General features: G+C 41.8%; 8 protein-coding genes across 9 annotated transcripts; 4 read left to right on the plus strand and 4 right to left on the minus strand.

Moving 5' to 3' along the window:
* Nucleotides 1–1,172: 1,172 nt before the first annotated feature.
* On the minus strand, nt 1,173–3,416 carry LOC111595315 (2-acylglycerol O-acyltransferase 2-A-like). Its single transcript, XM_023308970.2, has 6 exons — nt 3,135–3,416; nt 2,464–2,561; nt 2,265–2,396; nt 1,859–2,200; nt 1,569–1,768; nt 1,173–1,500 (listed from the first exon to the last, which is right to left on the minus strand). Exons 1-6 carry the CDS (start codon nt 3,258–3,260, stop codon nt 1,343–1,345), a joined length of 1,056 nt encoding a protein of 351 aa, XP_023164738.2. The 5' UTR covers nt 3,261–3,416; the 3' UTR covers nt 1,173–1,342.
* A 1,496-nt stretch (nt 3,417–4,912) lies between these two features.
* Nucleotides 4,913–5,962, plus strand: LOC111595316 (S-adenosylmethionine sensor upstream of mTORC1). Its single transcript, XM_023308971.2, has one exon. It carries the CDS (start codon nt 5,050–5,052, stop codon nt 5,950–5,952), a length of 903 nt encoding a protein of 300 aa, XP_023164739.1. The 5' UTR covers nt 4,913–5,049; the 3' UTR covers nt 5,953–5,962.
* A 97-nt stretch (nt 5,963–6,059) lies between these two features.
* On the minus strand, nt 6,060–8,387 carry LOC111595318 (transcription factor grauzone). Its single transcript, XM_023308975.2, has 4 exons — nt 8,144–8,387; nt 6,850–8,081; nt 6,396–6,786; nt 6,060–6,329 (listed from the first exon to the last, which is right to left on the minus strand). Exons 1-4 carry the CDS (start codon nt 8,261–8,263, stop codon nt 6,060–6,062), a joined length of 2,013 nt encoding a protein of 670 aa, XP_023164743.2. The 5' UTR covers nt 8,264–8,387.
* A 147-nt stretch (nt 8,388–8,534) lies between these two features.
* Nucleotides 8,535–13,813, plus strand: LOC111595317 (apolipoprotein D). The gene is made up of 5 exons (XM_030225103.1): nt 8,535–8,636; nt 10,026–10,429; nt 12,564–12,718; nt 13,354–13,426; nt 13,541–13,813. The coding sequence occupies exons 2-5, from the start codon at nt 10,256–10,258 to the stop codon at nt 13,811–13,813; spliced, it is 675 nt and encodes a 224-aa protein (XP_030080963.1). The 5' UTR covers nt 8,535–8,636; nt 10,026–10,255.
* A 33-nt stretch (nt 13,814–13,846) lies between these two features.
* LOC115483381 (apolipoprotein D-like) lies at nt 13,847–14,713 on the plus strand. The gene is made up of 3 exons (XM_030225104.1): nt 13,847–13,857; nt 14,216–14,288; nt 14,403–14,713. The coding sequence occupies exons 1-3, from the start codon at nt 13,847–13,849 to the stop codon at nt 14,673–14,675; spliced, it is 357 nt and encodes a 118-aa protein (XP_030080964.1). The 3' UTR covers nt 14,676–14,713.
* A 1,524-nt stretch (nt 14,714–16,237) lies between these two features.
* LOC111595330 (tyrosine-protein kinase transmembrane receptor Ror2) lies at nt 16,238–18,975 on the minus strand. Its single transcript, XM_023308990.2, has 4 exons — nt 18,273–18,975; nt 17,935–18,214; nt 17,629–17,871; nt 16,238–17,567 (listed from the first exon to the last, which is right to left on the minus strand). Exons 1-4 carry the CDS (start codon nt 18,612–18,614, stop codon nt 16,309–16,311), a joined length of 2,124 nt encoding a protein of 707 aa, XP_023164758.1. The 5' UTR covers nt 18,615–18,975; the 3' UTR covers nt 16,238–16,308.
* Nucleotides 18,976–19,028: 53 nt separating this feature from the next.
* Nucleotides 19,029–20,344, minus strand: LOC111595331. Of its 2 annotated transcripts, none has more exons than XM_023308991.2 (3): nt 20,160–20,344; nt 19,873–19,959; nt 19,029–19,202 (listed from the first exon to the last, which is right to left on the minus strand). In XM_023308991.2, the coding sequence occupies exons 1-3, from the start codon at nt 20,256–20,258 to the stop codon at nt 19,101–19,103; spliced, it is 288 nt and encodes a 95-aa protein (XP_023164759.2). In that variant the 5' UTR covers nt 20,259–20,344; the 3' UTR covers nt 19,029–19,100. The 2 variants fall into 2 exon arrangements, with proteins under 2 accessions (XP_023164759.2, XP_023164760.1); XM_023308992.2 differs by lacking the exon at nt 19,029–19,202 and adding an exon at nt 19,302–19,409 and having other exon boundaries at nt 20,160–20,341.
* A 66-nt stretch (nt 20,345–20,410) lies between these two features.
* LOC111595328 (tripeptidyl-peptidase 2) lies at nt 20,411–26,007 on the plus strand. The gene is made up of 14 exons (XM_023308988.2): nt 20,411–20,874; nt 20,940–21,059; nt 21,121–21,457; nt 21,513–21,818; nt 21,883–22,126; nt 22,381–22,935; nt 23,005–23,126; nt 23,187–23,343; nt 23,400–23,605; nt 23,668–23,831; nt 23,886–23,997; nt 24,062–25,057; nt 25,117–25,447; nt 25,505–26,007. The coding sequence occupies exons 1-14, from the start codon at nt 20,614–20,616 to the stop codon at nt 25,875–25,877; spliced, it is 4,284 nt and encodes a 1,427-aa protein (XP_023164756.2). The 5' UTR covers nt 20,411–20,613; the 3' UTR covers nt 25,878–26,007.
* Nucleotides 26,008–26,268: the final 261 nt, after the last annotated feature.

Below are 26,268 nucleotides of genomic sequence, written 5' to 3' on the forward strand. Positions count from 1 at the left end.
AACAATTGTAATTGTAATTGTAAACATCATCAAAAATTTATGCCAAAAAATGCAAAAAAGAAAAAGAAAACAAAATTTTTGTATTGCTAAATTGAAAACAAATTTATATTTATATAGTTGGAATATATAGCAATTGAATTGCTTCTACCACATGCATACATATATATAAACATATATTTTTGTCACCCACACACACACGTGCATAACTAGAATCCCAATTATACAACAAAAAGATATATATATATATATAGAAAAAAAAGGAGAGTTATAGGTAAAAAATGCAGCCCACAGAATATAATTTTTGAAAACTACAAACTACAAAAAGATAATCATATATACATATATATATACGAGATATATATATATATTTGTTATAGCCTAACTGCATTTTCTATAAGCTACCAAGTGTGTCAGATATGCCAGATATACAAATTAGTAATCCGATCCCAAGTCCAACTAAATGCCAAGTGCTCCTTCTACAGCAAAGATTCCTAAATCGATTTTAGTTCTTCAATTCCTTGTAGATAATTTATAATAATTTAGTAATTCGGAAGCCAACTACAATTAATTAGGCAACAAGAAACATGATAGCAAAAGAAATTACTATAATTCATTTCATTTGATTTAGTGAAAGCTTTAGTAAAAACTTTTTTAATCGGAAAGTGATTTGTTGCTAAAGAACGGATGGAAGAAAGATAGAAAAATTTAATTGTACCTTAATTGAAGATTCTGCGATTGAATTTAGTGTAGCATAATATTGTATTTTTAACAAATTCCTTATAGTTATTAATTGTTAAACCAAATGAGAAGAGAAAAAACCAAAATTCTATTTAGTATTTAGAACCTATCTAATATATATATATAAACCAAATGAAAAGTTAATGGCACAAAACACTAAAGCAACAAGAGAACAAAAAAACATTTAGTTAAGTTTTCCAAATATGAAATTTCGAATCCTCCTCCTCGTTTTTCTTTTTGTATATAATATTTATGTACGAAGTAACAAATTTAATTGGTAAATTAATAATTAATAATAATATTAATAAAAAGAACATACGCTTTCGTTAAAATTAACCAACTAACCTTCTTTATTGTGTACAATTGCTAATTAATAACTACAAACTAAAAGCGTAGACAAATGCTTAAAAACTTAAAATCACTAACAATTGCACCTTAAATAGTAATCCTGAAATTTTTTTTGGTTTTTAATTTTGGTTTTAATTTTGTCATTTGAAAAGCAGCACAAGCTTTTAGTGTGACCTTCTTTGCTTTTGAATGAAAATCCCCAAAGACTATATATTTTGTGAACGAGTTGGCAGTCCCAAACAGTTGAATCGGGTGTTTAGTTTATAATTAGTTGTGTGTTTGACGCGTTCGGCAAGTATTTAGCTTTATGTTCTTCAAACAACTCCTCCAATGCTTTCATTACCTTGCCGTGCAACTCGTCAACATAGGCAGCATCCGGATTAGCATTCTTCACGACATCAATTGGCGCGCCAACTAAAAGGCAATGAACCAGCCCGTAGATTAGTTTATACGAGGATCGAGTATTTTTCAGGTCTACTTACTAACTTGTACGATTGGCCGGCGATAAGGCACAACGCCGAAGGGATAATGGAAGATGTCCCGACCCAAGGGTATAAGCGGTGCTATGCCCGTTTGCTTCTTTACTGCAATCTGAAAGTTACGCAGTTTCGAACCAGGTGGATTGGCCACCTGCTGGAAGATGTCAACTTCACCAAATGAAATACTGGGAACAATTGCAGATCTATTCATAAGAGACAAAGAGAGACGAAGATAGTTGAAAGCAATGGAAGAGTTATACAGTTAATTTTCCTCTCGCCGTCTGTCTATTTACCCTGTACGCACGGCCATCTTTACAAAGCCCTTGCGACTCTTGAGCGTTAATATATATTGGCCGGGATGTGAGTCGAGCGCCTCCTGTGCACCGCCTACCAAAATAGCCACCGCATTGGAGGTGAAGCCATCGCGGTTGTCGGAATGTTTCGGATCATTAGACTTGGTGAGGAAGTACATCAGCGACTCCTTTGACACGGAGATCAGCCCCCAGCATCGTAGGAAATGCCGCAGAAAAGGTGTGACAAAATGCTGATTAAGTGTGCCCACCTTTGGACGCACCTTGGGGAACAGCTTGAGCCATACACTAATATCGAAAGCCATATTGATACAAATTCCGGTGCTGCAAGTAAGTCATATAATATATATATGTATTGCTGATAAGATATCTTAATGCAAGTAGCTACCCAAGTATGCCGTGTGGAAAGCTAGCTATTATGTAGTTTTTATTGGGCGGCAGTTCGGCAGTCTTAATCAATTGAACGGGAAAGTAATTACGATATATACGACTTATAACGTTGTCGCGCATTAGCATGCAGCTGGAAGCAATAATGTATAATGTGATGTTTATTGGGAAAATATCAATTCGTCATAACTTAGACATACCCATTGCCATCTACGGGGGAGTGATTGAATTTGTGCCGCACGTATATAATGGCCGTATAGATGATCAACACACTGCGTACCATATAGCCGCCAAAGAACTGTAATAAAATATAAGTGATAGATATGCACATATGTACATATATAAATATGTAAGAACCTACAGCATATGCTCTCTTCCAAACCCTCTCTCTTCTCTCCCTCTTCTAAAGTTTTGCTACAGCTCCCACCCGAACTATTTGCAAGCGCTTTTAATTAGCGTGAGAGTTAAAGCGATCGAGTGAGACGGCTGCTCACACTTACTTACTTTCAAATACTTTATCTCTCTCTCGCTCTCTCTTTCATATGAATTGTGTACGATTGTATGTGTATATACGCATGCATATTTAAACTTTCTATTTTCCTTCTTTCCTTCCATGACAGTAGGATTTCAAACTAGTTAAAGCGTTTGCCCTGCTTATATAAAATGTTGATTTTCTAATTGATTATTTTTAGAAACGGTATTAGAACGTTGACACCATTCAAGATAACTTTATCACAGCACGCACACACATATATAGGTAGTTCTTTACCTATTTGCCCTCGAACATATTTATCGTGTTACTGCTACTAAGTTTGTCCTGGCAAGCCGCGGCAGTTCGCTTTGATGTACTCTTTGGGTACTGTGTACTTACCAATAGAATAAGTGAGGCGTATAATGAGTTCAGAGGCAATGTGAAGAAGAACGACGTAAAGGCGGCCATGACAACAAGTTCCAGGCACGTATATCCGGCGCCCTTAATAGACGATATGATCTTCATGTTGAACTCTGTGTGTAACTAGGAGGAGTAAGGAGTAGACAGTAGCGAGTAGAGTAGAGTTGACCAGAGGGCAGACACGCCTCAGTTGACTTCCCATCAACGACTGAGCAGTCGCACAAATGTTCAATGCGTTCTTATCCTTATCGCTAGCTGTGCAGAGAGACCATCGGACATCGCTTTTAACACTTTAAGAACGCATTTTAGTGATAATTATTTAGCGATAAGTTTTGGCTGGCATTGATAAAGTGCCCCCATGCACTAAAATATTTTTTCTATTATCTAAAATATTTTCGAAAGTATTTTACAATTGTAAATGCTTTTCGGAACATACAGGTGATAAGCCGGTCCTTATCAATAAACTGGATAGGCAAACTTAAGTTTAACTAACTAGAGTGGGTTAATATATAGATATATATAAACTGCGTCGTTGTTATATCATCTATTCTTGTTGCTATAGGCATAAGAAAAGTAAGCCTTTATGTGTCACATATTCTACAAATTTATATGTGTCAATATATGTCTATATACCCCACTCAGTCTTGACCTTTAGAACAGATTCGCTTTCATAAAAACGGACACACATACAGAATGTCTAAGTACAGCAGTTGAATGTTCCGTAAAATTGAGTTGTGTGTAGGGTTCAGATAAGAAATTTGAGCAAATAGTTCTACAACAAATAGACAAATGTCTGCTAATAGGCTGGTTTTCTATTCTTATCAATATATGTGAATGGGCCATCGGCTTATTTGCTTTGTCATGCTTAATCATGATGTAAATAAATTCATGAATATATGAACTGCACATGTAAAAGTTTTTGTTGCATTACACTCGACTCGTTCTATATAATAGTTATATATACTGGTTGAACTTGGTATTACATTGCTACGTTACATTCAACCGGTTTGAAGCGATTCTCAAGCAAAAGCGAAGTGCATTTAATTTGAAAATAGATTTACTGGTTCATGTTTTTATCACTGTTTATAATGATTCACACTTTTTAATTTGCGCACTAATAAAGTGCAATACATTAAACAATGCTTAATGTTTATTTTTTTTAACAACTGGCGAAAACATTTTTTTTCAATTAGTCCATACAATTAAATTAAAATTCAGCTTTTATAGCTACTGTTAATTTCTGTTTTTTGAACTCACAGTAAAACCCGAATATGCATTTACTATTCTACACATATTATTTGTATATATATATTATTATTATAATCCCTGCATTGCATTTGAGATTCACTTGGTATGGTTTGAAAAACTTGCCGCTTGATCGATCGGTTGCCAATTGTGACTTAATAGCTAAGCACTGGAAATTTTAAATTTGAGATATATCTGGTCACACTTGGCATTCAAACTTTACCGCTCTTAAACAATATGAAATATTCTAAATTGTATGGCTATTTTTTATATTGATACTAACACCAATGTTACCGAAACAAAGCCTCCGTTGGAATTATCTTTATATGTATTACATACATATATACTATAATTTTCCTGCACTCGGCTGAGATGCACTTATTGGTTTTACTAAAGTTTCGGCTTGACCAACTGACAAGTGTGACCTAATTTGAAAGCACTGCAAATGGCAAAATATTCATTTTGCAAACGGTCACACTATTGTTTACATGCGCTGTTGCGCTTTGCACACATGAATTACAGTGGTGGCAATTATAAAATACAGGTATACAGGTGTGTAAATATCGCTCATCTCAATTATATACACACATTTGTTGCGCCTCGGGAAAAATTATAAAAAAAAAGTTAAATTAAATTAAAAAAATAAACGATGGCCACAGAGGAGCATCAACGCTTGGCCAACATTGTGAAGAGCTGTCACGAGAGCTTAAGACAACTCACAAAATTATATGGGGCAGAGCGGGCCTGGCAGGAGCATACAGCACCCCACAATGCAGAAAAGCTGGCTGAATATGCAGATGCAATGCAGCAACTTGCAGGCATATGGGAAACGAACACCAGTAAGACGGAATTGCAAGCGCGTAGTCGCATCAAATGGGCCATTGACTATATTACCAAGTACTTCTATACCGAGGGCATCTATCTACAAAAGCGACAGCGAGAGCAACGCTTGCTAGCCTCCTACAATGAGCTGGCGGCTTCGGAATGCGCCTACATGGCTGAGCCGCCAGACAGGGTGCGGGTGCTGGACGTAGGCAGCTGCTTCAATCCCTTTGGAAATACACCACATCTCGAGGTGACAGCCATTGATCTCTGTCCCGCACCTGGAGCTCTAGTACTGCAGGCAGACTTTCTCACAGTGGGCGTGGACGCCAGCTTGAAGCAACCGGAGATAACCGATCAAAGCGTGAAAAGCTTACCTGCTGGCTACTATCATTGTGTCATATTCAGCCTCCTGCTAGAGTATATGCCTAGTGCGGAGCAGCGTTTGATCTGTTGCCAGAAGGCCTACGAACTGCTGGGTCCGGAGGGAATTCTAGTCATCATCACGCCCGATTCACAGCACGTGGGAAAGAATGCTAGCATCATGAAGAACTGGCGATTTGCTCTGGCCAAGCTGGGCCTGCTTCGCGTGCGGTTCGAGAAGCTGCCCCATATCACATGCATGGTCTTTCGTCGAGCAATTAGTCAGCATTTGTCGCAGCACTGGGCGAGCGTGCACCGCGAGGAGGGCATCTGTGAGACGATTCGCATTCCACAGGACGATCATTAAATAGCCATAATCTCTTAACTGTAATCTATGAATGTGTACTTGTATCAGCTTTATATTTATGAGTTCTTTCTTTCTTAACTATTTCTAAATATGACATAAATAGTTACTTAAATACTATTACTATTGTTGCAGTTGTTTGTTTCCTGATTCTGGGTAGAAGCAGAGGTGGACTCAGCGGTTTGTCGCTTCTTCATGGCCGTTGTGGCACCCACTGCTTGTTGCATTATGTTCGGTGGCAGTGGCTTCTTGCGATCCGCCTCCCATTCGGCACGATGCAAGCGCTGCCGATGCTTGTACATGTTGGCATTCGAGAAGAACGTCTGCGGGCAATTCGGACAGGTGTACAGAACCTCGCCTGTGTGCGTAGACGTGTGCTCCTGCAATACACATAGATAAATAAGCAAAGATTCATTGAGTTTGCTTTGCTTGAATTATCCACTTACTCTTAAGTCCTGTGGCCTCTTGAACGCCTTCTCGCACATAGTGCATCGAAACTTTCGCTCGCACTGATGATTGTGGTATATATGGCGTTTGAGCGCTCGCGAATTCGTGGACTTCTTGTCACAGATGTGGCATCGATGCTCACCACCAGGCGGTTCATGCACCGTGCTCATGTGCTGCTTAAGCCCTGACAAGTGGCGCAGCCAAGTGCCACATATTTCGCATTGCACGGGATCGGGCTTGGGTCGTGGCTTATCGGAATGCTCCAATTCATGGTGTTTCTTAAGGTTCGCCTGAGAGCGCAACGTCTTGCCGCACTTATCGCAAATTATGGCAGTTTCTGGATCATGCATATAGCGTAAATGTTCCTTGAGCTTCCGTTCCGTGGGCACTCTGTAAAAGGCAAAAACAAGGCGTTTAGTATTACGTATAAACTCTAGCTCAAAGTTAACCAACTTCTTATTGCACTCTGGGCAGGTGTATTTGAAATCCGACTTGGGCACATGCTTGGACACATTGTGATACTCCACAGCAGCCTTTGTAGTAAAGCATTTGGGACATTTATCACATTGATACATGCGTTTATCCTTTGCATCCGATTGCGGATTCGTGTGCGTTTGTTCGTGCGTCTCGAGTGTTTTGGAATCTTGGAATATGCGACCGCATTGTGTGCACATAAAGTGCTCAGGATTCTTGTGGACCAGAACATGTTCGGCCAATGCGCGGCGTATGTGAAATTTGCGACCACAGCAGGCGATAAATCCACTCTCAATGTTGTGGGACATGCGCTGATGGCGACGCATGTCCCCGAAATTGGGCACCAGTAGATTACAGACATGACATGGCAGCTTCTTGAAGAAATCAAATATGATCTCATCGAACTCGTTTTGTTGCGCTTTCCGCTTCTCAATCTCCTCGCGGCTCATTCGAACAGGTGGAATCAGAGGCTTAGGACGTTTACGATACTTCTTCGGCTTGACTACAACACGTTTGGGTATCTCTGCATAGCGTTCCTCTGGCTCAATGTCCGGCAAACTGTTGCCCGAGTCGGTGTCGCTGCTTTCACTCGAGCTGGCGCTATCCTCAGTTCCCAGCACTGCCTCCGCAGCCACAAAGTCCATGTCATTGTCATTGTCATCTTCGGAGTCCTGCTCGTTTTTCATGCAGCTGGTCGGCGATGCCGGCGGTGTTTTTGACCGTCGTCCACGTCGCGAACTGCGACGTAACTGATGTCCTTTGACAGCCTTCGGTGCAGATGCTTTTTGTTCCAAAAACTCCGCTAATGGTATGTCGCCATCGGAATCACTGCCGACGGTAGACTGTTCGTTTTTAATGCGTCGCTTAGCACTCGCTGGATACTCAGTACTTGCTCTTTTTGCAGCTGAGCTCTTCTCCTCCAGTAACTGCTCTTCGAGCATTTCCAGCTTTGGCAGCGGCTCGAGTTCGTTCACCTCCACTTTGACATCGCCAGTGGCAAAGAAATCCTCAGCCAGTGCATCTAGTTCACCGCCAAATGCCAATGGATTTGCTGCCTCCGATTCGTCACAAAACTCAATGTGCACATTCTTCACGTCGCAGCGTCTCTCCTGATGGGCATTGTAAACTCGCTGATAGAATTCATTGAAGCTGCTCACGCACTCCCAGCATTGGCGACATATTTGTGCATGCTCACCAGTTGCGCTGCTCAACTGCAAATAGTTTGCAAATGAAAAAGGAAAAGCGCTACTAAGTAAAATATTGGCGCCTTTACCTCAAGCCAAAAATGTTTGTTTATTGTTTGGCAAATGTTAAGCCGCACACCAAGCTCGGAGAATATTTGATAGGATTCAGCATTGTTGCAGCAGCGAAAACAAAGCACACACGCTGCCATGGCCTTGTTCTACTGTTGTTTTTTTTTTTGCGCTTATGCAGCCGCCATTCGTTTATAGCAAAAAGAAATTTGTTTAAAACCAAAAAAAAAACAAATTGTTTTCTATTTGTTGACAGTGGACAGATATATGGAGGTTGGCTGATAACTTGCTATCGATTTCTTTCGACAGTGTGTGCACTTTCGTTAAATGTTTGCCATCACGCGACGGTCACACTGTTGGCAATTCAAATACATTTACGATAAACAGCAGCCAGTACATTTCCAACGGTCGTGCGGTGTGGTTGTAGTCTATGATGCTACTCTATTGTCGGCAAACAATAATTTGAAAAGGAAAAGACTTTCTAGTGCTAAAGAATACGCAGCAAACAATAATGTAAACAAAAAGATAACACAAATACAATAACTACTTGTAGCCAATTGAAATAACAAAGAAATAATAGCGTAATTTCGCATTTGCCTAGTCAGCTTAATAACTACATAAATATATGTAATTGAATGAAACGCTTTTTGTGTGTGTTTTTTTATGTTTATTGTTGCTGTTTTTGTTTGTCTGTCTGCAAAAATTAACACTCGACTCACTGCCAATTTTCATTGCCTGCTAATGGCTAAAATAACTTGTTAGTTATTACAAAATTTGACTGGAAGTGTGTTATGAAAGAGTTTAGCTAAATATACTTCCTTTATTTAGCCTGTGGAGTATTCACTATATACAAATCTATATTTCCTTTACTTCCACTGTTGCTGTTACAGTTGACTTGAACTTGAGCCAATTCAATTGTTTAATAACAGCTGCTTTGCAAAAGCATTTTATAAACAATTTCATGACGCATGCAACAATCGACTTCCTTTGTTGCACCTTTTACTTTTTTTTATGAATGAATGAATGAATGCGCAATATTCACCTGTTCGTGCGGTAGTTGCCACCCAACTAGTTGCAGTAGCATTTGCTGCTGCGGCATGCCACATGCATTTGCCACTTACAATACAGCTCTATGTGTGTGGCAGCCAGCTCGTTTCGTTTCGCATCGCATAGCCTGCTTTAGTCTGGTTTTTTTCTCAATACCCTTTATTTATTGATGAAATGGGAAATGGGAAAAGGGTATATGAGTTCTTGTTAGAAAAAGAGCTAAAGGGATGAAAAGGAAAGAGAAAAGTGAACGGATAGATAAATCAATAGAAAAGCAAAGAGCAGAAATGAGATGAAAAAAACTATAGAGAAGAGAACACACAAGAGAAAGAGAAAGAGGAGAGAAGGCACTCGAAAAGTAGAAGAACAGAAGAAAGGTCATGAGGCAAGAAGAGGAAACAAAAGAAGAGAAGAGAAGAAAAAAAGAAGGGTCAAAAAGGTAATAGGAGAAAAGGTAAAGGAAATAGGAAGATAAAAGCAAAAGATTATAAAAAGAAGATAAGAAAAGATGACAATAGAAGATATGTGTAGAGCAGATAACACATTAAATGTAAAGAAGAAGAAAAAGAGATGAGATCAGGGGACTAGAGACCTTGGTCAGGGTATCTACAAGTCAGGCACTGCCGACTAGAGACTGTTACTAGTTTTTACCAATTTTCTTTTACGTAACACTTAGCCAAGGCACGAGCCAACCTACTTTAAGTATGTATATATATGTATATATATATAGTTTTTTGTGTTTATTTGAAAGAGCATTTCATTTTCACTCTGCACAAATTTGTTGCACTGGACAAAGTCAAGCTTGAGCCGAGCACGTTTTTATTATCGCACATTTCTACCACGGAATATTAATAGGTACATCGACCAGCGACAATAAAACAGCAAAGCAAAAAGCAAGCAACAAAAACAAAAACAAAAACAAAAAAAGGAAATGAAAATTTAGCTGCTGCGTTCATTGGCCAACTGACATCCAAAAACCAGAGGCTCCACTGTGCATAATCAAGTGAATCGAATCGTCAAATAAATTAAGCATTCTAAGCAGAACAATCAAAGCCGAGAAACTGTGCCAAACTGTGCCCTAATACATGCCCAGATATACTCCATTTGCAAACATGCATCAACTGAAATTTTGCACAATTTCGCGTATTTGGCTTTTGTCAAGCGTTTTATTGCTATTCACATTTGTGGAAGAGACAAAGGCTTATGGATTTGGACGTTGCCCGAAGTATCCATCCATGCCAAAGTTCAATATGAGTCGAGTAAGTTACCCTCACATATTAAACAAATAAGCAATAAAGCAAAGTGTTTATATACAGTAAAATATGCATTAACGAACAGCCTTATTTAGTTGAGCTCACTGGTTGTTGGACTCTGCAAAACTATATTAAATTCCCACAAAAGAAGAAGAAGAAGAAAAGTAAAGCAGTGCACAATTTCTGTGTAAATACGCAGGCAGAAAGGGGCGTGGACGAAGCCTTATATACTTCATCAGAATCAACCTTGAAGTCTATAGTCGCTTTCCTTCATGCGTCTTGCTGTCTGTAGAGTCGAAAATTATTGCATTTTTTTACTAGAAGAAGTAACCTTCGTACGCCTCGACCCTTAGCCATCTTCGAACACTTTTCATACTCTTTGCAAAACCTAGATTCGATTACTCATGAAGCGAAATGCCTGGGGCATAGCCCATCCCAAGCGCGGCGCCTCTAAACATTCCTTCAACTGAGACTTGCTAAGTTAATTAACACTCTCGCAGATAGAGTTCTCACGAAGTTCTTCTCTCATCCATCGCTCTGCTACCATTCAAACTCTCTCGCTACGACTTGGCCGTTCGCCCTTTGGCAGATTTCACTGTATGGTTTTGGCATATTTGCCAAATAATAACAAAAACCAAAACAAAAAGATGTGAAATTTTCCATTAATGACCACAAGGCGTCGCTTGTTGTGTTTGCTTTGTTTCGTTATAGATTGTGCATAAAGTTGAACTTGAACCAATTTTTAAAGTCTGCAACAATGTAAAAGTGCAAACCAGTTTACAGCCAAGCGGCCATAAAAGCTTTATACATTTTATAAGCACATCCACATATAGATATATAAGTTTTTATACATTTATATGTCTATATTTATTTGGCTGACAAACAATTCAATTCAACTTCTTTTAGCGCAGTCAAGAAGCCACTTCAAGACTTCAAGGACGGCCCCGATGGGAGCAAAGATCACAGAGATCTCTGCTGCTGCTGCTACTGCAGTTGTTGTTGTCTGCTGACTGCTGTCTGTCGTTGAGCAAACTAGAAAACAGCTTAAATCAATTTAGCTGGCCAATTATATTAATCATACGCCTAGTGCAGCGAGCGAGATTTGAACCTACGAACACATTTAGCTGGCCGCCTTGAGGCGCACTCAAAGTTCCATTCGCGCGCTTTGGAAACGCAACAAATTACCATATCCACATAGCATAATAAACTAGTGAGAGTTAACAAAGCGAGCCGAAGCAGCGCCCAGCTGCTTAGAGATGGGTGCGACTGAAGGCTGAAGAGAAACAGTCAGCAGTAGCAATCCATAGACAGCTAGAGAAGTTCTAAGTCAATTCCATTTAATCTCTTCCAAGACTGAAGAGTGACAGTCAGCCTATGAATAGCAAAAGAAGTTCTTAGTTGATTCAATTTTAATTTCCTTCTGCTAGCTACTAAATAAGTGAAAGGAAGAGCATGATAAAGCATATCGCTTCCACTTTCGAAACTTCTCTTGACATATTAATGCCCTGCGTGTTATCTCGTGCATGTTGCGTGTCACGTTATCCGCTTTAGCTGCTGCGGCTGCTGCTGCATTTGACTCTCTGTTGTGGCCCCTAATTGGATGATAAGTCTTCGTCGCCTTCAATTGAGCTGCTGATAAGTTCGCTTTGACATGATTCGGCTCAAGCGGGGAGCAAAGACCTCGAGCTTAAGAATAATTATGCAGCGACGGCCTTAATGACTGGCAACTAGTAGTTAGCAGTTAGCAGTTAGCAGTTAGCAGCTATCAGTGGCAGCGGCTACTGGGCAGTGCCTGAGAGCAGCCGCAAAAACCAGTTTACGAAAACAAAATGAAATAAATACAAAAATACTTGAAATGTTTATGTTTTACGCAGCGACCGAAGGCAGTTATTTATTTCTCTTCTCTTTTTTATTTTTATTTTGAATCATTTTTTTGCTTTTGTTTAATAGTAACCCAGTTAAATGCTGACTCATCGGCGTACAAAGAGAAACGCAGCTTGAAATTCTTATTGAAACTAAATTATTATTTTGGACCAGCTACGCTCTTTTTATAGATAACTTAGATAACTTCATAGACCACCCACTGTCTTATCGATGTCATATCTAAAAGAATTTATATTTTCATTTCTATTTCTCACAGGTACTCGGCCACTGGTACGAGGTGGAGCGCTCTTTCTATTTGCCAGAAATCGCCTCCGGCTGCACCACATTTGAGTTTCAGCCCTACAGCAAAGCGGAGCTCTCCAAATTTAATAATTTTAAAGTGGAGGTGGCAATCAAGACTGTCAATCGCATGTGAGTAGAAGGAGAGAGCTGAGATCTGGGCTAAGAGAGAAAGAAAGAATGGGAAATAGAAGAAATAGAGATAATTTGAGAAAGAGGGGACGAAACACAGTAAGAGAGAGCGATAGAGACCAATAGTGAGGCATAGGGAGTGGGTTATAAAGAGGAACTCAGAGATATTGGAAAATAAAAGACAGAGTTAAACAAAGAGCGAGAGATAGAGAGAGAATGACTTAGAAGAACAAATTGAGAGAGATACAAAGAGATACAGTAGAGATAGAGAGAGAGGTAGGTAGAAAGAGAAAGTGAGCGAGTGAGAGAAAGAGAGATAGACAGACACAGAGATAAATAGAGAAATAGATACATATATATTTATTGGGGCAGAGAAAGGGAGAAAGAGAAAAAGAAAAATGAAGATACAGAGAAAAATCTAGAGTAACACTGAAAAAAGAGCGGAAGAGAAACCTAAACGTATTCTTGAGTGAGAGATATAGAGAAATTTGATGGAAGGGAACAAAAGCAACAAATAAGAAAAGAGATAATCCGGGAAAAAGGCGGAAAGAATCAGAGGAGAAGGGAGAACAAGAGAGAGCCGCTTAAGAAAATGTGTTTATCAAGACTTTTATAAATTTGTTCTCATTTTTTAGTACTGGCAATCCGAATGTGAATCTGGGCTATGCCACGCCAGAGAACAGCAAGTCCTCCATTATGGACTTTAAGGTAAGTCTACCAAATATTTTCATTCATATACCATTGGTGGGGCTGTGCTGCATATGATAATCATTATCATCATCATCGAAATTGCTAATTATCACTATAAACAAACCATCGCAGTTCAACACACGTTTTCCGGAGGTGATTGCCCGTCTACTGCCCGGCTCCGGCAAGTACCAGGTGCTCTATACTGACTATGAGAATTATGCCATCCTGTGGTCATGCGGCAGCATCGGATCGCTTGGCCATGCGGATCAGATTTGGATACTGGGACGTGAAACGGACTTTGTCGTGGAGATACGTGAGAAGATCTACGATGTGCTCAAGCGACTGTCCCTCGACCCGGAGCGGCTGGTGCTCAGCAAAAACACCAACTGCCCCAAAATCAACTAATATATATATATATACTAATATGTATACAACTGAATGAGAGAGAGGTAGGTAGAAAGAGAAAGTGAGCGAGTGAGAGAAAGAGAGATAGACAGACACAGAGATAAATAGAGAAATAGATACATATATATTTATTGGGGCAGAGAAAGGGAGAAAGAGAAAAAGAAAAATGAAGATACAGAGAAAAATCTAGAGTAACACTGAAAAAAGAGCGGAAGAGAAACCTAAACGTATTCTTGAGTGAGAGATATAGAGAAATTTGATGGAAGGGAACAAAAGCAACAAATAAGAAAAGAGATAATCCGGGAAAAGGCGGAAAGAATCAGAGGAGAAGGGAGAACAAGAGAGAGCCGCTTAAGAAAATGTGTTTATCAAGACTTTTATAAATTTGTTCTCATTTTTTAGTACTGGCAATCCGAATGTGAATCTGGGCTATGCCACGCCAGAGAACAGCAAGTCCTCCATTATGGACTTTAAGGTAAGTCTACCAAATATTTTCATTCATATACCATTGGTGGGGCTGTGCTGCATATGATAATCATTATCATCATCATCGAAATTGCTAATTATCACTATAAACAAACCATCGCAGTTCAACACACGTTTTCCGGAGGTGATTGCCCGTCTACTGCCCGGCTCCGGCAAGTACCAGGTGCTCTATACTGACTATGAGAATTATGCCATCCTGTGGTCATGCGGCAGCATCGGATCGCTTGGCCATGCGGATCAGATTTGGATACTGGGACGTGAAACGGACTTTGTCGTGGAGATACGTGAGAAGATCTACGATGTGCTCAAGCGACTGTCCCTCGACCCGGAGCGGCTGGTGCTCAGCAAAAACACCAACTGCCCCAAAATCAACTAATATATATATATATACTAATATGTATACAAACTGAATTAAGTATAATATTGAATCTATTTAGGTTTCTGTGATATCGCAAAGCTCGAGCTTCGCGTCTTTGTTTTGCGAAACAAATATATATACTATGAATATATGTGAAAAGTGATATTTGCGTGGGTTTTCAGAACAGAAAAGTTCAGATTTGCCAATTATTATAGAGACTCTAATTAATTTGATATATATATATGTAAAACTTGCCAATCCACAAATTGGGAAAACATCTTTTTTTAGTCGCAATACGAAAGGGAAACAAGTTGGAAGTGTTCTGAAAATGTCGAAGTTGTGGCTCTTGTTGCTTATATCTTTGCTTATAAATATGCTGCAGATGTCATCTGCACGAGGAGGAGGAGGGCATGGCGGAGGAGGGCATGGCGGAGGAGGGCATGGCGGAGGAGGCCATGGTGGAGGAGGTCGAGGAGGTGGTCGTGGAGGCTTTGGAGGCGGAAGACCTGGTGGCTTTGGTGGCGGAAGACCTGGTGGCTTTGGTGGCGGAAGACCTGGTGGCTTTGGAAGACCTGGCTTTGGAGGACCTCCTAGAGGTGGCTTTGGAGGACCACCCAGAGGCATCAGAGGTGGCTACGGTGGCTATCGAGGAGGCTTTAGACCCTATGGCTATGGTGGCATAGGACTAGGCGTGCTGCCACTGCCCGTGCCGGTGCCTGTGAGCTATCCATGTCGGCGCGCATATCCCTATGACTACTACTACGACGATTATTACTGTTAGATGGAAAGATAGCTCTTGGTTTGATTATGAAAGTTATATTATACAAATTACATTAACATTTTCAGTTACAAGATTATTATGTAAATGTCCTAAGAAATTGAGGCTGTAGACAGTTCTCTAAATATTTGATATTTTCATATTTATATAGATAGATTCGTAGATTCGTAGATTCATAGATTCCTTATTGTTTTGATGGTCTTCGGTGTTTATTTGTTTGTTTCATATTCGTTTGCATGGACCGGTCCCAAGTGTTTGCGCTTAAGTCTAAATAAAAACCGATTGCAATTCAATCCACAATGCATGTATATATATATATATATATATATATATGTATATATGTATGTATTTTTGTATATATTGTTAGTGAATTAAACTTAGGTGTCTACGGACTAGATATGAGATACGAGTACCAATAAATAATGGCTGACTTGTGATGCATTCGTTGTGTTAAAGTAAATATATCGTAATTATTATAATAATAAGTTATCGTACTTAATGCAAATATGGAGTGCTTTGGATATCATGCAGTAACTAGCAAAAGATAATGGCATACGGGAAATGAGGTCGGAACTGAGGAAGTTCTCAAGGGGAAGCCGTCAAGGAAACATGCCAAAAAGTTTATACAAAAACAAATAAGAATTCCAAAGACTTGTGTGAGCTAAGAAACTATTTTGTTTAACTCCGTACATTGATTATATTACTGCTAAGTTAAGTCTGTGTATGTGTGTGTGTGTGTGGGTGTGCGTGTGCGTGTGTATGCTCCGGAAGACAGTCTGGAGAGCATTGAGTTTACGGATACGGATACGGATTCGTTGAGATGATGTGTTCAAACAATGACGGAATTTCGATTTCGTTTTCGATTTGCTCAGCCTATAGCATCGCCTTGCACTCGCTCTCAGCGATGCTGTGCTGAATGCAATGACTGATCTCCGCAAAGCCAGGTCGTTCGCTTGGCTTGCTGTTCCAGCAGCGCCGCATTAGAGCGTAAACGGAGAGCGGCGTATTGTCCGGACAGCCGAGCACATTGCCCTCCTTGATGTACTTGATGACCTCGGCGTGCGTCAGCCCAAAGTAGGGCTGCAAAGCAAAGGAGAAGATCTCCCACAAGCAGATGCCAAAGGCCCACACATCCGACTCCAGGGAGAACTTATTGTACAGTATGCTCTCGATGGGCATCCAGCGTATGGGTATGACATCGTTCTCATCGCCCTTGTAGTAGTCCTGCAGATAGATCTTGTGCGAGAGACCGAAGTCCGCTATCTTCACGGTCATTTGCTCGTTGATGAGGCAGTTGCGCGTGGCCAGGTCGCGATGCACGAACTTGCGTTCGGCTAGGTAAAGCATGCCCGAGGCCACATCCGAGGCCATGTGGAGTAGCTGCAGCTCCTCTAGCTGTTGGCGATTGCGCGGCTGGGCTTGATGTGTGGCATAGGGAGAGCAGGCGCGCAGAAATTCACTCAAGTCACCCGGCGACATGTACTCGAAGAGCAGACACATGGGACGCCCCAAGGCGCAAACGCCCAATAGCTTCACAATGTTCGCATGATCGAACTCGGCCAGAAGGCAGGCCTCGCGTTCGAAGTCCGTTTGCATTTGATCGCTGGCGTCGTCTTTCAGCATTTTGACAGCCACCAGCAGCTCCTCATTGCCAGGCACCAGACCCGGCGCCTTGGCCTGAAAGACACGTCCGAAAGCGCCTTGGCCCAACGAGCGCACATAGACAATCTCTCCTCGCGGATATTCCAGCTTCTCCAGCCGTGCGTTCAGCTTCGTCTTCGGCTCCTGCTGCACCGCAGCTGTCGTCGTCAGCATCACACAGTTGACGCTGTGTATGGTCGCAGTGCTGCGTATGGTGCCACACTTGATGCTCGTGGGCGCAAAGCCAGTGGAGCCGAGTGTTTCCCGACTGGCTGACAAATTGGCGCTGCACTCCCCATGCACAGCCTGCGACTGTGGCTGCGCGTAATCCTTGGGCTTGGACAGCTTGTAGGCGAGCAGTATAATCAGATGCAGGGCCACAATGCCCAGGAAGCCAATGCCAGCGAGAAGAAATATCATCGAGGGCGTAAAGAACTCCTCCATTTTAATGGGCGTACTCAGATCCTTGGCACTCGGGTCCACATAGTCAGCTGCAAAGGCAACAGATTCATTTAGCTACATTTCAGAGTAACGCAATCGAGATAAACCTACGACAAAGTGGTATATCGCAATGCTGCCAGCGCACAGATTCATCTAGGGTGTAGCACCAGGGATGGGGCTCCTCGCCGCCTGCATTGCGGCAATAGTTCTCGCCCTCAGTTAGCTGCTGAAATACCAGAGGAGGCTGTATGTGCTTATGCGGATACTGTGTATCCCAGCGCTGGCAGGGTATGCCCGACTTGGTCACATTCATGCTGCCCAGATAATAACGTCCGTTGCCATTGCGACAGTCATCTAGAAAAGCGACGATATTAGTGCAAATCCAGGAAAGGCGAGCCTCTGGGCGTTGCTACTTACAGCTAACCTCCGACTCCTTGATCTCGGTCAGACCTATGTACGAGCAGCTGGGCCAGCGCATGCTGGCATCATATTGAGGTAAAGCTGTACAATTGGGCAGTCGAAAGTGTGCGCGACTCTTGAGGTACATATTGCGTTCCCGCTTCTCCTCAATCAAGACCCAATCATTGTAGCAGAACTGCAAATGCGTTGCCTGGCAATCCTCGAAGCAGAGCGGCGCCTTGATGGCTCGGCCATTCTCAACGTGACAGCGTGGAAAGGCATAAGCACAAAGCATTTTCTGCAACGAAAGAGAATGACAACTTAGTCTCTTGAGCATGGGAAGTGCATTGGCCTACCTCGGCTGCCTCGCGACACAGTCCGCTCAAGTCAACAATTAGCTCGTCCCAGAGTGCTGTGGTGATCTGCTCATTGCGCCAGCCGCCCGACGGATCCTCCAGGCTATACCACACCGGCCCAGTGATGAACTGTTTGCACACCTTGCCATTGTACGGTGCACAATAGCCCTTCTCCTCTCGCTCCCGCTCGTACTCGCTGTTGTGGTGTCGCTGATGGTGGCGTCTCGCCGGCTCTTCTATGTCGATGGCATTTTGGGAATTACCGTTTGCTTCGCATGTAAACAAAAACACGCAAAGCCCAACAAACACATACACAAAACTTTCAATATCCCTAACCAGCATGGCTGCCCTGTGTGTGTGTGTGTGTGTGTGTGGGTGGGTGTGGGTGTGCGTGTGTTTATATCTCTGTATATGTAAATACTTTTAGATGCAGCTTTTGTGTGCGCCTTGCGCTTTTGTTTGCTTCCACTTTACAATTTGCCAATAACTTCAATCGCCCTCTTTTAGGCACCCTCTAAACACATTTGCGCACACATTTTCAGAGATTTGTCTATTATTTTGAGCACTTTTGAAGATGCTGGTGAAACTCAAATAGTAAAAATCGGGAGGCGCATCGAACTGTATACGCCGTACGCTCGCCTCTGTCGACGCCTTTTTCCAGAATACCACCAAAAAGTTGGGTTGACAGCCCAATTGGGGGAAGCGTCCCCATAGGGGTGGTTTTTATGCACAGGCAACAACAAGAACAGGGTTGTTTCTTGCGTCCAGTTTATTCCAGTTGTTTACAAAGCTCAACAACATAAATCATTATTTCAAATAAACTTAAAATTAGTTCTGTTCTTGACTTTTTATCTTCTCTTCTTTTTTGATTTCACCCTCTTTCTCTTTCTTCTTTTCTGCGTCATCTTCATCTTGTACTGCCTCCAGACCCTGAAATTAAATTAACTCAAGCATCGATAGCAGAAACTCTAAAACTCTACAAAAATACTAATTGAATAATATATTTCAAATTTTAACTTTAACGTCAATTCAATTTCGTTTTGTAAATTTATTATTCACTTTTTGCACTTAAGCTTAACAGAATTTCAACTAGATTTACATTTACTTCCTATCCTCATCTGGTATAGCGTGAAGACCCTGTAAGAGAATGAAACATATTCTCGAGTTTTCAAAATATTGAAGCGCAACTTTTAATGATTATTAGGCAGTGCGGGCAACATAAGGGTTAAATGAAGAAGCATGATCTTGATCGACATACGTTCAGGAAATTATAATTATAATAATGGGATTTGTTAAATCTTGGCGAAACATGAAATTAGTTAGGAAATTCGTGCAACATGTGGATTAAATCAAGAATAATAGTTATTAGTTATCGAAACGTTGCAAGATAATTAGTGAAACTTAAGTATTAAGGGAAAATGTTATATTAAATGATCACAGAGATTATTATGGGTTTAAATATTACTAAGCGATTAAATGTATATGTTTGCATGTTACAAACATAAGGAAATAAAATGAGATCAACAAAATTATACACAAATGTACCAGGTAGACTGCTGCTTGGCGTGCATACGAAACTAATATTAGAGATATCACTTACGTTCATAATGTAGGGATTGTCGGTCAGTCGGAAATCGCGCTGATACATAACACGGTCGAAGCGTTCGTCCATATTGCGGCGGTAGGCCTACAAGCAACCAAATAACAAATTATAATAACACAATAGCTGAGAGTGTGTGTGCGTGTGTATGTTGTTTCAGATAGAATTTCAATGCATTTGACTACTCTAAAAACGCGTCTCTAAATTATGTTTTTCAAATTACGTCTAGTGCACAATCAACGTAGAGTATTATATAAGAATTTTTTGTTATTCCAACGAGCACTTACATTTCCCAATGTCAGCTTCTGCAGACCATACATTGCGTATATGGGCACGGAGAGTGCCACGGTAATGATTCCGGCGGCTGGTAAGATTTCGAACCACATTTTGACTGTGACACCAAATTTATTGTGTTATTTTGCAATTAAAAAAACACTGCCAAGTGTTAAAGAGACGGACAGCTGTTATATTCGATTGTCTATCGATGTATCGATAGACCCAAACAATAATGACATTAGATTTTACATGAAATTATAATCAGAGTGCAATTCACTTCTGTATTTTAAAAGGCGTCGCCTAACTAAAAGAATTGTTTTCTTTCGAAACTAAACTATTCACGGCTTAAATAAACGAAGTTAAATTTCGATAAATACCTTGTCAGGCGTTGCGACACTGTTAACTTTAAGCAGCTGAACTGTGTGAAAGTGTGGCAACGCAAAAACCCCTAAAATACACACACGTATGCAAAGAGAACCCGAATTACCGCAAAATCATTCTATTAAAGGTGCAACAAAGCTAGAGCGCAGGCAACATTCATCGTATCAAGAACGCGAAGAGAAGAATAACGTACTAAGTGCGCGCATCGATCAAATCCAACAAAAGACAAATCATACAAAAGACTATACTACGTTGAGAAACGACAGCAGAGAAAATAATTTATTCGAGAACATGGCTAGCAACTTAAGCGGCATTGTCGAGTCATCATTTCCTACGGCAGCTTTGGTACGCGAAAATATTATATTGGCTGTGGGAAGATTTATACGAAATTGTTATTATTTTGATGTTAGGTGCCGAAGGCTGAGACTGGCGTGCTGAACTTCTTGCAGAAGTATCCAGACTACGATGGTCGAGATGTAACAATCGCCATTTTCGATTCTGGTGTAGATCCCCGTGCAACGGGGCTTGAAGTAAGTACCTGTCAAAAACATCAGTTGACATTTTCAGTTATTTTTATTATTTATTTAATAGACTTTGTGCGATGGCACAACGGTGAAAGTGATCGAGCGATTCGACTGCTCGGGCTGCGGCGATGTGGATATGACCAAGAAGTTGATCCCTAATGAGAATGGAATTTTGAAGGGCTTGTCTGGTCGTTCGCTCAAGTTCAGTCCCGAGCTGCTGGCCCTCAACACGGACAAGGAGCGCGCAGTGCGCGTTGGCTTGAAGAGTTTCAACGATTTGGTACCAGCCAAAGTGCGCGATAATATTGTCGCCCAAGCTAAGCTCAAGAACTGGGACAAGCCACACAAAACTGCCACGGCGAATGCCAGCCGAAAGATTGTAGAATTTGAGTCTCAAAATCCAGGTTAGTCAACGGTAATTCAATTGCTGAATACTTAAATAAATAATCTGCTCTGCAGGTGAAGCGGCTAAGCTGCCCTGGGACAAGAAGATAGTCAAGGAGAACCTGGACTTTGAATTGGAAATGCTCAACAGTTATGAGAAGCTGTACAGCGAGGTGAGGACCTCCTATGACTGCGTACTTATGCCAACTGAACAGGGCTGGCTTACCATCATTGATACCACAGAGGAGGGCGATCTGGCTAAAGCATTGCACATTCGCGAATACACCAAGACGCACGAGACGAAAAATGTTGATGATTTCCTCTCAATTTCGGTCAATGTTCACGACGACGGCAATGTGCTGGAACTTGTGGGCATGTGCTGTAAGTAGAAGTAGTCTATCAACAACTAGTCATCAACTAAAGTTTTTCGTTTGTCAATCGACAGCTCCTCATGGCACTCACGTCGCTTCTATTGCCAGTGGCAATCACAAGTCGAGAGACATTGATGGAGTTGCGCCCAATGCTAAGATTGTGTCCATTACCATTGGCGATGGTCGTTTGGGCTCAATGGAAACTGGTACGGCGCTTGTTCGTGGCATTATGAAGGTGATGGAGTTGTGTCGCGAGGGTCGGCAGATCGATGTGATCAACATGAGCTATGGCGAGCACTCGAACTGGTCTAACTCCGGGTAAGCAATGGCTACCATGTAGCAGCTAGAGCATGACAATTGTCATTTTTAGCAAGATTGATGAACTCGAGAAAAAGCGTAGAAGAATCAAGATAAGGTCGCTGAGGTAAATCTGTTATTCGATTCAAACTCATGCCCAACTCCTGTTTACACTTCTCTTACTCGATAGTAACACCATTAATTTTGTTGGCTTAGGTTGCTAAACTATCTGAGTGTTTGTCACACTTTAATTGTTACTCTCCACTTCTTTGCAGTCGCATTGGTGAGCTGATGAACGAGATTGTCAATAAGTACGGCGTTGTCTGGGTTGCTTCGGCAGGTAACCATGGACCAGCTCTCAGCACAGTTGGTACTCCTCCTGACATCAGCCAACCCAGCTTGATAGGTGTGGGCGCCTACGTTTCGCCACAGATGATGGAAGCCGAGTATGCGATGCGCGAGAAGTTGCCTGGCAATGTTTACACCTGGACATCACGCGACCCCTGCATCGATGGCGGACAGGGCGTAACGGTGTGCGCACCAGGAGGTGCCATAACATCCGTGCCGCAGTTCACCATGAGCAAGTCGCAGCTGATGAATGGTACGAGCATGGCAGCACCTCATGTGGCTGGTGCAGTGGCTTTACTCATTTCCGGGCTAAAGCAGCAGAAGATAAAGTATTCGCCCTATAGTATTAAGCGGGCTATAAGTGTCACGGCAACAAAGCTCAACTATGTGGATCCCTATGCACAGGGCCACGGACTACTGAATGTGGAGACGGCATTTGAGCATTTGGTTGAGCATCGTCATTCTAACGACAATATGTTGCGGTAAATAGACCTTTCCTTCGACATGGATTTCAATCATTTTTGATTTTTTGTTCCCCCTGGTCGTTGCAGATTCTCTGTGCGCGTGGGCTCCAACCAAGCAAAGGGCATTCATCTGCGCGATGGCGTGCAGCGCAAGTTCATCGACTTCAATGTCAACATTGAGCCTGTCTATTTCAATGACAAGGAAGTCGGTAAGTTGTAGACTAGGCAGTTTTCTCATACACGTAATAACGGTTTTGCCTTTCCTTTAGATCCAAAGAACAAATTCAATTTTAATGTGCGCCTAAGTCTTGTGCCGTCGCAGTCTTGGGTGCAGTGTGGAACGTTTCTGGACCTTAGCTATGGAGTTCGCTCGATTGTCGTTCGAATTGATCCGACTAGCCTGCAGCCAGGTGTGCACAGTGCTGTGTAAGTAGCCCTAACTATCAAGAATATATTGTATATTAACTATTTCAACAATACAGCGTTCGTGCTTATGATACCGCCAACATACAGAAAGGTCCATTGTTTGAAATACCTGTTACGGTGGTGCAGCCCCATGTATTGGTAGACACCCAAAATACGCCCATATTTGAGCCGACTTCAAGTAGGGCGGATAAGAGCATTGAATTTCAACCCAATACGATTCAAAGGGACTTTATTCAAGTGCCGGACAAGGCTACCTGGGCAGGTGAATATATGCTAAAAGATTTTTATGTAAGTCAGCTTGAAACCTATATCTACTCTTTATAGTTCTGCGCTTGCGCCTAACTGATCCCAACCGAGGTAACGACGTTGGCAAGTTCTTCTTACACACAAATCAACTGCTGCCAAATCAATCTTGCCGTAAGCTGGAAACCATGAAGATTATTGGCGTCAATTCGGAATTTGAGGCCACGGCTACCTTCCGGGTGAAGGTGAGAAAAAATAAAGTTTATCGTCGAGTCTATTATTGAAAATCTGTCTTGCAGGCCAACAAAATACTAGAGCTGTGTATAGCCAAATACTGGTCGAATCATGGCCAGAGCCATTTGAAATACAGCCTCGAGTTTCATGGCGTGTCAGCACAAAATCCCAATGCATGTAAATACAGTCCCTTGCTCGACTCTTTCAATAATATCTGAATATCTTAACCATTTTTTGTTAGATGTCATGCACGCTGGTCGTGGCATACACAAGCTGGAAATTGGTGCACTGGTGTCCGAGGAGATTCAACCTTTGCTGCAGCTGAAGACTGCTGCTGTTGTGTTGAAGCCAACCGAGGCAAAGATCTCGCCATTGAGTGCCACTCGCGATGTCATACCAGAAGGCAGGCAGATTTATCAGAATATGCTCGTCTACAATCTTAACGTGAGCAAGGCAGGAGAGGTGGCGTTGTATGCACCACTGTTTAACGATTTGCTTTACGAATCGGAGTTTGAGTCGCAGATGTGGATGCTATTCGATATCAACAAAACGTTGGTGGCCACCGGCGACGCGCACTCGCACACTTTCTTCACAAAGCTGGAAAAGGGAGAATATACTGTGCGACTGCAGGTGCGGCATGAGAAGCGTGAGTTGCTTGAAAAAATTGCGGAGGCCAATCTCATTGCTGTCTACAAGTTGTCCAATATGCTGTCTCTCGATTTTTACGACAGCTACAACCAGAGCGTTGTTGCTGGCCGTAAAATAACATCTGCCAAAGTGCGAGAGACCAGTAAAATGCTATACGTTGCACCAATTGGCCAGGAAAAGCTCACCAAGGCCAATTTACCGGCGCAATGCGCCTGGCTGAGCGGCAATCTAATCTTCCCCAAGGACGAAGGCGGCCGTCGTATTGACCTGCATCCGTTCACGTACATACTAAATCCGGCTGAGAAGAAATCGACATCAAATGGTGCCGCTAATGGAGCTGCTGCAAACAATACCAATCCAGCAGCAGCTGCTGCTTCCACAAATGGAGTCAAGCCCAAGCCAGCTTCCACCATCCAGGGAGCCACAAGTGCTGCAAATTCAGCCGGCGGCGATGGAGTCACGCTGCAAACCGAAGTTCCCGCCAATGCTAACAGCGGCGCGCCTTGTTCGCCACAAAAGGGCAAAACAAGCGCCGACGATTATGCCGAGAGCCTGCGTGATTTTCAATGTTCGCACATTGCCAAGTGTGGTAAGTGCAAGTACCGTCTTATAAAAGCCTGTCTGGAATTATACAAATATTTTTCTTAGAACTTGAAAAGGCAGAGAAGATATACAACGATGTTGTTGCCGCACATCCCAAGCATTTGCCGGCCCATTTGCAGTTAATCCAAAACATCGAATCGAGCGAGTTGAAGACCCAGTTGCCGTTCACATTTGTGGCATCCCAACAGGACAGCAGCAAAGAGGGTGACAATGTCAATGTGGATAAGCCGAAGGAAGATCATCAGAAGCAACGTGCGGCCTTGGAGCGTATTGTCAAGCTGGCAGATATTGTAATCAAAGAAACAGATGTCGACGCCCTGCTCTCTTACTATGGTATTAAGAACGACACGCGTTCAGATGCAGCCAAAATCAAGACGTAAGTAAACGAACGTAAAGACGCACATTTAAACTTATATATAATATGATACTGTAGCAATATGGACAAACAGAAGAATAATCTCATTGAAGCCTTGGTGAAGAAGGGCATCGCACTCGCCAAGCTCTGTGTGATCGATGATAATATGAAAGATCATTTGGTTGACTTAAACGAGGTCTACACAGACATTATCAAGTTCATCGACGCCAACGATAGCAAAGCTATCCAATTCTCCATTTGGCATGCTTTTGCGCATAATCATTATGGACGCATGTACAAATACGTGACAAAGATGATTGAGGAAAAACGCACACGAGAACTCTACGAGGAGATGGCTGCCATTAATTGCGCAATGGGCTACGAGCATACAAAGACTGTCATAGATCGCATGGCTGTCAGCTTCTTCCCGGGCAGTTTCCGTTTGTTCTAAGAAGTGATCGATGAAAGTTTTTATGCAGTTAGCGAAAGTATCTTATTGAATGCACATTTTTAATCTTCTCATTGTTTTATTTGTATTGCAAAACGTGAAGTAACCATACTAAATATATATAATGTACATGAATTCAGTATGCTTCCAATTTAAAAAACGTGTTTTTATGAGTAATAAAAATTATAAGGAATTTTGGATTAACTTTGCAATGCTAAGCAAATTTGAACGCTGCAGTTAATAATGTTGGTGCTCAGCTGTTTTTCGCAAAACGTAATTATTTGTTTACATGTAAAACTCATCATGGCACTGTACATTAACAGAAAAGTGGGACCATACAATAGCATTCTATAAAGTTAGTATTTTTTATTATTGCGATTAGGTATTTTCTGCT

This window comes from Drosophila hydei, unplaced genomic scaffold (assembly GCF_003285905.1).
Source record: "Drosophila hydei strain 15085-1641.00,03,60 unplaced genomic scaffold, DhydRS2 tig00008122-arrow-pilon, whole genome shotgun sequence".
Lineage (NCBI taxonomy): Eukaryota > Metazoa > Arthropoda > Insecta > Diptera > Drosophilidae > Drosophila > Drosophila hydei.

Coding starts and splice junctions, on each gene's coding strand:
- LOC111595330 (XM_023308990.2), bottom strand. CDS start 18,614: ATGCTGGTTAGGGATATTGAAAGTTTTGTGTATGTGTTTGTTGGGCTT. Junction 18,215..18,272: donor TGTGTCGCGAGGCAGCCGAG/GTAGGCCAATGC, acceptor CTTTCGTTGCAG/AAAATGCTTTGTGCTTATGC. Junction 17,568..17,628: donor TTGCGATATACCACTTTGTC/GTAGGTTTATCT, acceptor TTGCCTTTGCAG/CTGACTATGTGGACCCGAGT.
- LOC111595328 (XM_023308988.2), top strand. CDS start 20,614: ATGCAAAGAGAACCCGAATTACCGCAAAATCATTCTATTAAAGGTGCA. Junction 21,458..21,512: donor ATTTGAGTCTCAAAATCCAG/GTTAGTCAACGG, acceptor TCTGCTCTGCAG/GTGAAGCGGCTAAGCTGCCC. Junction 22,936..23,004: donor TCTAACGACAATATGTTGCG/GTAAATAGACCT, acceptor TGGTCGTTGCAG/ATTCTCTGTGCGCGTGGGCT.
- LOC111595318 (XM_023308975.2), bottom strand. CDS start 8,263: ATGGCAGCGTGTGTGCTTTGTTTTCGCTGCTGCAACAATGCTGAATCC. Junction 6,787..6,849: donor TGCCCAGAGTGCAATAAGAA/GTTGGTTAACTT, acceptor TGCCTTTTACAG/AGTGCCCACGGAACGGAAGC. Junction 6,330..6,395: donor AGAGGCCACAGGACTTAAGA/GTAAGTGGATAA, acceptor TGTGTATTGCAG/GAGCACACGTCTACGCACAC.
- LOC111595331 (XM_023308991.2), bottom strand. CDS start 20,258: ATGTGGTTCGAAATCTTACCAGCCGCCGGAATCATTACCGTGGCACTC. Junction 19,960..20,159: donor AGAAGCTGACATTGGGAAAT/GTAAGTGCTCGT, acceptor GGTTGCTTGTAG/GCCTACCGCCGCAATATGGA. Junction 19,203..19,872: donor ACAATCCCTACATTATGAAC/GTAAGTGATATC, acceptor ATTTAATTTCAG/GGTCTGGAGGCAGTACAAGA.
- LOC115483381 (XM_030225104.1), top strand. Junction 14,289..14,402: donor CCTCCATTATGGACTTTAAG/GTAAGTCTACCA, acceptor AAACCATCGCAG/TTCAACACACGTTTTCCGGA.
- LOC111595317 (XM_030225103.1), top strand. CDS start 10,256: ATGCCCAGATATACTCCATTTGCAAACATGCATCAACTGAAATTTTGC. Junction 12,719..13,353: donor ATCAAGACTGTCAATCGCAT/GTGAGTAGAAGG, acceptor CTCATTTTTTAG/TACTGGCAATCCGAATGTGA. Junction 13,427..13,540: donor CCTCCATTATGGACTTTAAG/GTAAGTCTACCA, acceptor AAACCATCGCAG/TTCAACACACGTTTTCCGGA.
- LOC111595315 (XM_023308970.2), bottom strand. CDS start 3,260: ATGAAGATCATATCGTCTATTAAGGGCGCCGGATATACGTGCCTGGAA. Junction 2,562..3,134: donor ACGCCTCACTTATTCTATTG/GTAAGTACACAG, acceptor ATTTTATTACAG/TTCTTTGGCGGCTATATGGT. Junction 1,769..1,858: donor AAGATGGCCGTGCGTACAGG/GTAAATAGACAG, acceptor TCTTATGAATAG/ATCTGCAATTGTTCCCAGTA.
- LOC111595316 (XM_023308971.2), top strand. CDS start 5,050: ATGGCCACAGAGGAGCATCAACGCTTGGCCAACATTGTGAAGAGCTGT.